A 12,940-nucleotide genomic window follows, 5' to 3' on the forward strand; every position below is an offset into this window, starting at 1 on the left:
CCCCGATGCCTCTATTCCACACTCAGACGTGTCTGTCATTCTCTATTTAACATAATTAGCAAGCATTCAATAGTACATAAACTTAAATCACAGCACTCTGAGTCTGTCTTCCACTTAAACACTATTCACACAGAATTAGAACTGATATTTTGTTCAAATTCAAATCACCTATGAGACCCAAAACCAAGAAAAAATAGCACACTCCACAAACCCTCTGTTTAATGCTGATAACAGGGGACCTGCTGCCACGGCAAACAGTGCATCTCTGCTGGGACCTCACCTGTAGTTAGTTACTCATCTGCTCCAACTTTTTTTTTTTCTTTCTTAATGTCTCATCTTCTTCAATGAAGTAGCAAAAAAAACCCGGAACTCTCACAGCAACGGGAAGGGAGAGGGTCAGAAGGAGATCCCAGGAGTAAAGTATGACCTCGTAATGAAGCCACAGTGGGCATCACACTGATAGGACAGCTCTGAAATTCCAATATGACCCCTTCCTCATCAATCAATCTCTCCCTTCTAAATCTGCCAGTTAAACAGACTCGTTCTCAACGGAGTTCTTGAGAACAAGTATAGAATTAGAAGCTGGAGTTACTCTAAGTAACAGCTAATTCCCAAGATGCATTAAAATAGTCCTCCTTTCCTCACTGAGGAATCTTTCTTAGCCAACTCTCAGCAGACTGTCTGACGGAAGAGACATTTCTGCACCTTTCCTTTGGGGGCACTAGTGCCACTGTTAGAACACAGAGCTAGAAGCCGCCCCTTGTTCCTCGGAACTCACTACTAAAGAAAAGAACTGGGAGAGTAAAAGGAAGAAAAGCTTACAGCGTAACTGTCAGTTACTTCACAAACAACTGAGAGACCTGAAGGTCTGCAGGGGAAACATCTATTTCTGAACACATATTCCTTTTGGAAAAGTGACTTCTAATAAGTATCACAAGCCATGCTCAGCATGTGAGAAGTCAAGAGGAAGTTGCAGCTCCGAGAGAGCACAGGAAGAAAACAGGAAGAATCTCTGAAGAGCAGTGAAGGATAAAAGGAGCTGGTGCACAGATGCTGAACCAGGAGCTTCTGACAGCCCCAGTGCTGGTGAGCCAGAAGGTTCTAGAACCAATGGCAGACGCACAACCTCAGAGTCGGGAGCATGGACCCGAAGCAATAAATGAAAACAAACTCACCCAGAGGAACACACAGGGCCCTAAAGACAGAACTAGGAGCAGTGAGACAGAGAAGGCAGCCCACCTGCAGCAGGGATGCCACTGTACAGACGCAGACCTCTCAACAGGAGACAGAGAAACCAAAGCCGGGGAATAGCATCAAAACACCGAGAGAAAACAGATGTGTATACTGAAAACCACTGGCAGAAGAGACATCAGAAAGTCAGCAGTCAGCATTACAATTCATTTGTGGCAATATAGGGGAAGTTCACTTTTGTATAAGTTTTACTGCTTTTTTTCTTTACCAAAAAAAGCAGAAAGCATGCCCTAAAAATATTTGTAAAGCAACCTACAAGGTGAAAAAAAGACAACCCTGGGCGCATCCCCATTACCTGCCTGCGTTCCCGGCGGGTCAGGGTGTGGCCATTGAGGATGCGCCAGAGCATGCGCGCAGCGATCTTGGTGTCGATCCAGAGCAAGCGGAAGCCATGGTAGTAGTGTTTCAGCTCATCCAGCACCTTCTGCCCAATGGACTTCTTTACCGCCACCTCCACAGGGGGGCTGTACACGGGGCCACCTTCCTCTAGCTTCTTGTTCTTGTCCTTCAGGGACTTGAGGGACTTTTCCACTACAGAGTCCTCACCAAGGGAGGGCGATGAGTGCCAGCCACGCACAGGAAGGTACTGAGGTCCTGTTACAACCAAACCCGCTGAGCCAGGGGTCCAGGGCACTCTTGCCGCCGTGTGTGAGTGTTCAGGCCTTGGAGTCCAACAGCTGCGGGGACTGCCTCTGAAGGGAAGGTACATAGGGTGGAGCGGAGTGCAGCAGCCAAAAACAACATTCCTTGAAAAAGCAAAAAAGGGAAACCAGCAATGAGAAGCCAGCACTTGTCTCTGACTGCTCAGCACCAAATGCTGACAAGAGCAGCAGAAACCCCATGCCACCATACCACAACTACACACACCATGCCCAGCTGCTTCCTGATGCGTGAAACACCCCCCAGGAGTCCCTCGGAAGGGGCTTGTGTGTGACACCAGGATGATGCGATCCAGCGGGACCTGCCCCACATCCAACAGCAGCACAGGGTTGCCATTTGCCACACAGACGCAGGTTGGACATGAACTCAACTGGCAAACATTTGACCCTTTAGGACACAACCCAACCTCTAGGTGGGTAGTGCAGGTCCACTCCCAACGACTTGGGGAGGCGGGGTGCATTTCTTTGGGATTTAGGGGGAGATAGGGTGTGGAGTAAGGAGTTTGTTGAATTTGTAGGTCCTCTCCCCTAACAGGTGGCTTTCTGTAAAGGCCTGTGGCTCTTGACCAAGAGCTAAAAATCAGCGAGGATGCTCACACAACAGACTCTGACCTGGGCACCAGTTGACCGGAGGCATCTAAGCAAAATGGCAAAATTCAAAGAACGAAGCCCAAGGCCCATCTCCTCCTGGTCTCCCCCACTGCACACTCCACTCTGGCTCTGGCAGGCCCTACACCCCGAGCCTCTGCAGCTGCCCCCCGCCTGGATGCCCCCAGCTCACACCTTGCCTCACTGTGGCCTCTCTGGCCACCCACCACCACTCTGCTGACACCTGGCCGTCTTACAGATGAGACGTGCACTGTGTCCATCATGCCCGTTCTCTCTCCACTGCAATGCGGGCTTCCTGAGGGCTGGAGACCCAGCCTGAGGCCTCCCAGGCCACAGCTGGAAGGTGTTAGTTCAAAACCTCAGACCCTTCTCTGTCACACTCCATCAGGCCCACAGGACTGCCTGGGCCCTGGGCAGCCAGAGCCAGCCAGTCTGTTGCTCTGGGCCCCAAGCTGCTGCTTTCTTGATCCCCAACCACAAAATGCCTGTGTGAGGAGCACCACTGAGGCTTGAGTTTCTTCAGCACGGCCTGTGCCTGGCCCGGAGCCTGGGGTTTGTACACGACACAGAGAACCTTTTCTGATGCCAGTATGGTGCCATGATGCCATTTACAGTCCAACACTGAAACAGTTGACCTGTGCAATGCTCTTTCAGGTTCATAATCTCCTACTCATCCCACCTGGCACGTTTGAAACCTCTCCCCCAGCTCATGCAAAAATCCACCCCTGAGCACCACAGGCTCCAGCTTACTCCAGAGGCCCCGCATGCCATGTAACCAATGTATCCCCACTTCTTCTCACCTCCATCATCTCTGCACCTGGCTCAGCACCAGCAGTGAGGGCCTGAGCTCTGCAGCACACTGTCCAAGCTCAAATTCCGACTCCACTACTTACTGCTTTGATCTTGGCCAAGTAACTTAACCTCTCTGTGCTTCAGGAGCTTCCTTTGTAAATGTGTATGTTAATATGCATCAAGTACCCAGAACGATGTCTGGCATGCAGCAACACCCACCATAGACATGGCAGCTCCAATTACTGCCCCATCAAAGCAGTGGAGAAGCCACCAATCTAGGCTGGAAACAAGGTGGGAAAACTCTAGTCCTGCGGTGGGACCAGCAGGCACATGCCTGTCTCGGCCCGCAGCCTGTAGCAGGCAAGTACAGCTGGCACGGCACACTGGCCCAGAGAGGCTCAGAGCACAAAGTGTGCCGGCTTCAGTGTCCAAGCTGCTGGGGCCCACAGAGGCTGAGATCACTGCCCAACCACTTGCCAGCTGCAAGACACAGCCCACTTTTGTACCTTCCATGCCTCAGCCCCGCCTTCAAGTACAGGTGATGGCAGTGCCCACATGCAGGAGCAAAGGTTACCTCCTGTCTTCATCAAGCTGAACTGTCCAATTTCCCAGCCCTCAGATAGCAAGAAGCATGGTTTCCACAAGAAGGCATGGCATGAGTAGTCACAGGGCGGCCGACGGGCAAAGGTATGACGCAGACCAAGCAGAGAAGCACCCCACACACTCAGGGAGGGCCAGGAGCCCCAGCTCTGCCCATCTTCAAGCACAGTAAAGACATTACTATTACAAACAATCTGTCCAGAAGGATTTACCTATTTTCAAGAAGCATAAGATCACACAATATTTTTAAAATTTCCATCGACACAAAACTAATCTAGGTGCTGCAAGCTTCTGGCGAGCAACTGGGACTGACAACATCACCAAGGAAGGCTGGCCCTCTGTGCCCCAACGCACCAGAGCTCATGGACGGTGGTGACACTCCCCCTAGAAGCACCTGCAGGCCATACCTTCACAGGAGCAGTGGGCCCAGCTTCCCACCACCCCAGTCACTAGGCCTTCTCACGCCTTTTCTTTTCTTTCCTTTCTTTGATAAATCACCTACAAAGCAGGGAGAAAACCACTCTGAGCAAAAGCAACAGTTCAACAAGAAACACATGGCTGCCAGAGGCAGGAGGCTGTTCATCAGCATTAAGAAGCTCAGGCACAAGTTAAAGTCACACGTTTTACTTTAGGATGCTGACTCCTATGTCCATCTCAACCCGGACATCTTGCCATTACTTTCAAGAAGAAAAAATTAAGCAGTGCCTTGCAGAGGAGCAGCATTTCTCGTCAGCTACACAGCCTCCTGGACAAGCAGGTGGAAGATGCAGGTGGGGGCCCAGACCTGTTCTCCTCCCACAGTACGTTCCTGACTCTTGTGAACAGTTGCAAAAATGCCACAGGTACAAATAAATGCCTGTGGGCCACTGTAAAAATACACAACTATGCCAGTTGTCGAGTAAGGCAAATTATAACTAAAGCCAAAATGTTTCATTATTTTAGTTATACTAAGGTTCCATTTATATTGTCAGAGCTAGGGCTCAGACCCTTCAAACCCATTGTATAGACTGGGTCCCCAGACGCCTCACATGTAGGTCCATGCTAAGTAATTGGGAAAGATCCCGGGAGCTGTCAGTAGACCACACAAACTCAGTCCTCAGCAGCAGCTTATAGGTCCGGCAGTGGTGGCCACCTCATGGAGGGTCCTGGGGACACTGGCAGCAACGGCCTGCAGCCTCTAGCAGCGGTAGAGGCCTCCCCGTGGCCATCCCAGGGGTGGGGGGCACTGTGGATGAGAGCCACTCATCCTTTATACTTAAGTCCATAACCCAGGACACCTGAGTGCACATGCGCAGTTACATTAGACAATAACCAAGGAATACCTGGGTGCATGTACATATTTACATCAAGTGCTCGGCATGATTCTTTTTTTTTTTTTTTTTTAAAGATGACCGGTAAGGGGATCTTAACCCTTGACTTGGTGTTGTCAGCACCACGCTCAGCCAGTGAGCGAACCAGCCATCCGTATATGGGATCCGAACCCGGGGCCTTGGTGTTATCAGCACCGCACTCTCCCGAGTGAGCCACGGGCCGGCCCCACTCGGCAAGATTCTGAACATGTGAGGGGTCCTGACCATTTTCCTATATATTCTCAACAGTCACTACCAAAGGAGAGCTCCCGGTGAGGCAGTGCCGCTCGTTCCCAGAACCTCCTGCCATGGGCTGCACTGGCTGAGCCAGGGAGGATGCCAACCACAACACACCATCCTCAGTTCTTCACAGACACGATGCCAACAGGGGCAAAGTTATCCCCAGCAACAAAAAAGAAGGAAAAAAAGGAAGGAAGGACAATGTAGCAAGAGCCACCATGACCAGGAGAGATCATTCCAGAAGTGCAGGGCAACTCTCTACCCAGAAACCCATGGTTATGGGATTACACAGTAAAACCATGCTCGCTCTCAAGCCACTCACTCCCTCAACTGGGGAACCAAGAACACCAGTGGAGCTCATGACATCCCAACAACTCATTCTAGTCCTCGAGGAGGCATGTTTCAGAGCTTCGAATTCAGCATTACTATGTGCCAAGCACATACACTAAAAGGACATGTAGTCACTGGGGGCCTGAGGCACTGCTCTGTGATCGACAAAGCAATATTTCTGCAGCCACTGTCGTCAGCATTCACACTGAGATTTAGGAATAGAAACGGCTTCACATCAGCTTAGGCTTTCCCACCAACTGGGGTTCAAGTCTGCTGGCTTTCAGAACTGCTGTCCATGGTTTGACTGCTTATTCAAAGTGCTGGGTACTGCTTCCCTGCCTCTATTTCTAAGAGAAAGAAGGTCAATAGTTGCTAGATAATATCTATAATGTCTTGGATCAAAAATGCTTCATCTACTCACCCTTCAGGGATCTGGATCATTTCAACTGAAGACTGCCTGAGATTGTAAAATAACTTAAAAAAAACTAGTACGAATGGCTACCACTTGCAACTAGTTATCAGTGTGATTCAAGATTTTTTATATCGTGTAACAAAAATAAAAAAATTTTTTTGGCAGCGAGACTTTACCACTCACCCATAATTCTTGATTTGAAGCATGAGTTCATCAAAACAGCTTTACAATTCTCACTGTTTAACTTTTTAAGGAAATCTTCAAAAGTGGGAACTTACAAAAAAGGCTATGTTAATAAAGCACAGGTTTTATGTTTTAGTATGAATCTTTTTTTTTTTTTTTGTCTTTATTGTGACCGGCACTCACCCAGTGAGTGCACCGGCCATTCCTATATAGGATCCGAACCCGCGGCAGGAGTGTCGCCACGCTCCCAGCGCCGCACTCTCCAGAGTGCGCCGCGGGCTCGGCCCTGTTTTAGTACGAATCTTAAATGCTAAAAAGGTGCTTGACAAATCCAACATCCATTCCTAATAAAAATACTTTAAAATAAGAATAAACAGACATGGCAGAAAGTACTTGAACCTAAAAGCTAACAATATATGTAATAAACACTAGGATCCTCTACTTTTTGCTGTTCTGATACAGATCTGGCTACTGAGGTAAGAACTGAAACCACGCCAGAAGCGAAAGCACTCCGAAGGAGGAGGCAGGTTACTACTGCAGACTCAGAAGACCACAGCCATAACACTGTGCTGCTTGCAGGGCTAAACAAGGAAACAGAGTGGTGGAAGTAGCCAGACACAGGAAAGTTACACAAATTAGTAACTTACATGCCAGCAACAATCACTTATAAAACATAATACAAAGTGATAATGAAAACAAAAAATATGTGGGAATTATCTTAAGGCAATGCATATGGCCTATATGAATGTTGGGAAAATATAGGAAAATGGTCAGGGTCCCTCAGATGTTCAGAATCTTGCCGAGCACTTGATGTAAATATGCATGTGTGCCCAGGTGTTCCTTGGCTATTGTCTGATGTAGATGCATGTGTGCACCCAGGTGTCCTGGGTTACGGACCTAAGTATAAAGGACGAGTGGCTCTGATCCATAGCATCCCCCCGCCCCGGGACACCCCGGGGGCAGGGAGGCTGCTACCGCTGCGAGAGGCTGTTGCTGCCAGTACCCACGGGATGCCCAGAGAGGCCTCCGCCGCTGCGGCTTCTGCTGTTACTGCTGCTGCTGAGGACTGAGCTCCTGTCACCTGCCAGTCGCTCCGGGGATCCTTCCCAATTACCTAGCATGGACCTGCGTGTGAGAGGTCTGGTGACCCAGTCTGTACAGCAGGTCTGAAGGGTCTGGGCCCTAGCCCTGACAATACAAATGGAAATCTAGTATAACTAAAATAATGAAACGTTTTGGCTTTAGTCATGATTTGCCTAACTCAACAAGTGGCATAATCATGTAGCTTTACAATGAATTAAAAAAAAAAAAAAATCATACAGATTTTTTTAAAAAGTGACATACCTTTTTCCTAAAAGAGGAGAGCAAAGGCCTTCATGAAGAAAACAATTTAGACTTGGAAAGAGTACATGTTATTTCAAAGTCAATGCTCCCAAGTGGTTTGATGGGTTTAATGACATTTTAGTTACATTCCCAAAAGACTATTTTAAAACAAAATATTTCAAAAGTTCATCTAGGACGACAGACAAGAAATCAAAGGAAGGGAGGCCTGGTCCCCAGCGAGGAATACCCTGGGAACTCACTGGGGAAAATGGCAGGTGCAGGTAACAGACACACATTGCCCAGGAATCAATGGTGGATGCCTGGGCAGGCTGCTGGGGTCACTGATCAGAGTGCCTCCCCCCAACACACCTGAGTGGATTTGAGCAGAACAGAGTCCACGTAGCAATCCCATAACCTGCATCAGAGGTCAGTACTTCAAAACCAGAGACTTCACACTAAAACCCAGATTTCTGGCTTCTTCTTAAAAACCCAAAGAGCAGGCCCCATGGGGCCACATCTTCCTAGCAACCGTGACCTTGACCCCCATGTCACAGTCACATCCCCAGCCACCCGCAGATTAGAGTAGAAAAACACACTTCAGCAAGAATCAGCACCGCACTCTCCCGAGTGAGCCACGGGCCGGCCCCACACTTCAGCAAGAATAAAGATGTTCTACGCTCATATACTAATGTCTCCATCATCATAGAAAATAAGATTTCATGGCAACAGTATTGCAACGATCAGAAGAGAAACTTAGTTAAAACTCATGCTGGCCTGCCAGCCACCAAAAACAAACAAACAAACAAACGAACAAAAAACAACAACAACAACAAAAAACCCTCAAGCCCTGAGCCAGACAGGAGTGCCCTGGCAGCAGGCAAGGTCTTCAGAGGCTGCTGTGGGAGGGCACAGACCAGGAAATGCTTCTCAACAGGAGCTTTGTCGATGTCTGCACCAAATGCCACTCATGCACCCAGCAGTTCCAGCTGCAGAAACACTCCCACATACTCAAAAAGCCATGCAAGCCTAGCTGCTCATTCCGGCACTTCACAAGAGCCATGAAACTTAAAATATGCTTGGGCATGATTTTGCTTTAATAACAACCAAGTTTTCATGTATGAATTCTGTAGTCTTTATTTTAGGGAATTAAAGTTATCTCAGGAACACTGTGCAGAAAAGTTTTATAACTAACAACCTTAAATGGATATGAAAATCTGCAGGCCCTTGAATCTGTGAGGAGGGACAGGACTTGGGGAGGAGGTGGGAGTTTCTGTCTTGGGTGGCCAGCTGGGGTGGTCCTGCCTCTCACATATGAAGAAGCAGAGATGTCAGATGAGAGAGATGAGCTCCATGTGGGTCACTGGATTAAGCATCCAGGAAAGAGTAACAGTTTCTTATAATAAGGGGATGCAGGAGAGCATAGTGGCCCTGAGAGAAGTTCAAGTCCCTGTGGGATAGGGGAGTACAGATGTCATTCCCTCCAGGATATCCTCTCGGACTGGCCCACTGACCTGAGAGCAGCCTCACCGTGCTATGCTGTCACCACCTGTTAATCATTATTTGTCATCTTGCTGGAAAGTGGATGCCAAAGGGAAGGGCTAAGCCTACCATGTGAAAAATGTGCCCCCAGAACCAGGTAGGGGGCATGCCATGTGGTCAATGCTCAGTCACCATGCACCTTGAAGGAACAAATATGTCTCCAGGGAGGGTTTGCCCTGTGTTCACATAGGGATCCCAACCTACAACGCTGCATGGCATGTCCAAACAGTTTGTTGCACAAATACGCAGAAAGCCACTAAGAATGGCAGCTATGTGAATCACGGAAAAGACTGGTCACACTAAGCACATGAAAATGTGCATAGGCTGTGATTACAACTGCATGTGTTAAAAAAGAGATACGTAAGAAGATCAGAATAAAATACACCAAAAGGCTAATGATACTTGTAACTGGGTATTGGGATTATGAGTGTTTATTTTCTAAAGATTTACTAATATATGTGGTTATCGCTTTCAAAAGAAAAAGATAAAGGTTTAAAAGAAACAAAAACAAAGTACAGGAAAGTAGAATATACTGTTTCCCTCAAAAAGCAAGAGCCACACATCACTCTCCGGCATGTTCAAATAGGTGCAGAGAGGCCTGGATTTACTTACGCACGGTTTCTCAACCTCAAGGTTCTGGTACAACTGAGACAAGCACGATCACCCAGACTACCTACGACAAAAACAAAGAAAAAATAAGTACGTCTCAAACCAGGAGATTTATACTTGTATTGATACCATCTTTTAAGGTCTGAAAGAGTACCAATCTTTTTTGTAGAAACCTTTACGTAGAAGTTTCTGGAAGCCTGTCCTGAGTATTGAAAGGTTTCAGAGAGTCGCTAAGTGAAGGGTCTGCCCCAGTTAGTATTTCAGGGTAGTCCTAGGGAAAGAACGGGAACCTGAAGCAGTCGCTAGCTTGGCACACCCCGAGTGGGAGGCCAAGCAGGCCAAGTCCCAGGGAGGGAACACTGGGCTCCCCAGCCCAGGGCTCATGGAGGCCAGGCCTGCAGGCTCCCACCAAGTAGCACTAGCTCTGGTGGGCAGAGCCCAGGGCGCACATTACCCCCAACGTACAGACAGCCCTGCAGAACAAGCAACAATCCCGAGGGGACGAGGGCTATGAGAATGACCAGAACAACACATTTCTTAGACGTTTTCCCTAACTCACTCTAGTTTCCATAAGCATAAAGTCAGAGTTCATTCACACCACTGACATTCGGGGCCCACTGTGATCAAACCACCGGGGACAAGACAGGTACAGGGCTGGTGGGACCACAGAGGAGCTGGCAGGGTGGCAGGAGGTATCCTGAGATGCCCATCTGGCCACATCCCTCGAGGCAGTGAGGGCAGTGAGCAGGTTCGGGTTGTGCAGAAACCACTCACACTGGCCCACCATGAGGGCCACTGGGTGAGAAGGAACAGATGGAGAAGGCAGGTGCCGACCCTGTTGGCAGGGGACCCTCTGGGGTGAGGACATCATTAACAGGAGGCCACACTCATACTTTTATCACAATTCCTAACATCCGAGTTGGTACAGGGAGAGCTCTAACAGCAAACGCAAAGACTGAAAGCTGTTCAGGTTCCTGCCTTCCCACCACTCCAAAGGTCTAAGCGGCCGACCAACCATTACTGTTAAAAATGATAAGAACTGCGTTTCTAGTGCTGTCTTTGTAACCCGTAAAGCACCTTGAAATAAATTATTTGACTTTACTCTCTCACTCTTACAGAGTAAGTTTTATCTTTATACCAACCTTGTAAATAAGGCACAAACTCAGAAGGTTAACTAGCATTAAAGTGAGTAGTGAGAGAGCGCGCGTGAGCGTTTACTCCCAGCTAGGCGCAGGCGCCTTCTGCTAGGGTCCCCGCGGCATGCACAGCCAGCTCCGATCCCACGCGGGCCACGTGCAGGTGATGGCTTCAGCTGGCTTCAGGTGCCAAGGACCAGGAGGGCTCCTGCAACGCGGCAGGTCCTGCTCGCCAGCGTCTGCCCTGGCCCCGGGGCAGCCTCGTCTCCGAAGCCCTGAGCGTGGCCAAAGGGCACGACCGTCCTCGTGAGTAGACGCCACCTTCCGCCGAGCTTCAGTCACGGAAAGGCGCACCCGGAGCTGTCCCAGCCCTCCAGAACTTTCCCAATCCCTCTTGGAGGCGGTGACCCGCGAGGACCGGGGCGCCTGAGGTCACAGCACGAGGCACAGTCCCAGCGACCCCACCCAGCGCTAGGCGGCCCAGCCGCAATGAGGCTCAAAGGGCGGGCAGGGGCCCGGGAGGCCGGGGCCACCGGCGCAGAGGCAACCGGCCCGACCCCGAGGGGCGCGGCGCGGCAAGTGGCCCCCACCCCCGGCAGCGCCCCGCTGGGCCGTGCGGGATCCCGTGCTCGCCCGACCTGCCGCCTCGCCTCCGGGGCCGGACCCCACACCCCACACCCGGGCCGCGTCCCAGCGCGCGACCCACCCTTACCCCTCGGGCCGGCGGCGCGGGGCGGCGGGAGGCGGGCGAGCCCCCGGCCGCGGCAGCTCCTCAGTAAGATGGACGCCATGTGCCCGGCTGCTCGGCGCCGGCTGCGGCCTCCTCCTCCTCCGCGCGCCGCGGCTGCTTGCCGTGCCGGCGACGCCCAGGCCCGACCCGTGCGGACGGCTGACGGCGGCGGCTGGCTCCCGGCGACGGGTGCTCAGCTCAAGGGCCCGGCGGCAGCCATGTCCCAGGACGGACGTCCGGAGGCGCGGGGCGGGTCGGCCGGGCGGCCTCTCCCATCGGGCCCCTCGGGCGCCCGCCGCCGGCCGGCAGAGGGCCCGCCCGCCCGCCGCGGACTACCGGTCCCGCCGTGCCCCGCGCGGCCGCCCCCGCGCGCGCTGCATGCCGGGGCTCGTCGTGCCGCAAGGCGCCCCGCGTGCGCGCAGAGGGGCTGGCCGCGCATGCGCGCCGCTGCCGGCCAGCACTGCGCCTGCGCGTACGCGGCTCCTGGGATGTTCTGCGGCAGGGCAGGGCCGGCGGGGATGGAGGGCTGGGCCGGGGTTACGCTCCCGAGACCCCGCGCTGCTCGGCTTCGGGGACGCTGGCTACCAGCGGGGGAGGAGGGCGCGGGGTCCTGCCCCAGCGGACAGGGTCGTGTCGGCCCCTCGAAGGGAGCGTTACGCTGGGTGGCAGCGCACCCCCCACGGTCTCCAACTCGCTCCGCTCGCGGCGTTCTCCTGTGGGTAGGGGGAAGACCTCGGTCCCGGGTTGGGGGAATCCCTGTTACGCTCTGGCCTGAGCAGCCCAAGGGTCCCGGATGCGGCGAGAGCGGATACAAGGCGCCAGGATTCCTGCCCTGGCCCGTGCCCTGCCTGTGCCACCTTCCAGTCTGCGGCGGAAAAGCCGTGGCTGGCGCTTCCAGAATTCCCGCCAGCGCTGAGCTGGGCCGGTGAACCCTCAGGCGCCGGCTCGCAAAAGCCTCCTCCCAGCCCAGGAGGGAGAGACCGGGCAGCCTCCTAGCAGCCTGGAACCTCTGAGCCCTACTTTCCCTAAGATGGAATCGACGAAGTGAGGCAGGGAAACAGGCTGGGGAAAATGTGGGGACCCGCGGCACCTAGGGCCCAGTGGCTCTCTGGTACCCCCTAGCTGGTAGAGATTTGCCCAGCAAGTCCCTTCCCACAGGCCTGCACCCCAACCCGATG

General features: G+C 52.0%; 1 protein-coding gene across 1 annotated transcript in view; it reads right to left on the reverse strand.

The window, feature by feature from the left end:
• LETM1 (leucine zipper and EF-hand containing transmembrane protein 1) overlaps positions 1 to 12,080 on the reverse strand; it is a 36,240-nt gene extending 24,160 nt beyond the window's left edge. The window contains exons 1-3 of the mRNA XM_063107543.1: positions 11,745 to 12,080; positions 9,900 to 9,960; positions 1,547 to 1,997 (exon numbers count right to left, since the gene is read on the reverse strand). Of these exons, the coding sequence (XP_062963613.1) occupies positions 1,547 to 1,997; positions 9,900 to 9,960; positions 11,745 to 11,823 (591 nt within the window). The 5' untranslated portion in view covers positions 11,824 to 12,080. The remainder of the gene's footprint in view (positions 1 to 1,546; positions 1,998 to 9,899; positions 9,961 to 11,744) is intronic.
• Positions 12,081 to 12,940: the final 860 nt, after the last annotated feature.

The sequence above is a fragment of the Cynocephalus volans genome, chromosome 9, assembly GCF_027409185.1.
Source record: "Cynocephalus volans isolate mCynVol1 chromosome 9, mCynVol1.pri, whole genome shotgun sequence".
Classification (NCBI taxonomy): domain Eukaryota; kingdom Metazoa; phylum Chordata; class Mammalia; order Dermoptera; family Cynocephalidae; genus Cynocephalus; species Cynocephalus volans.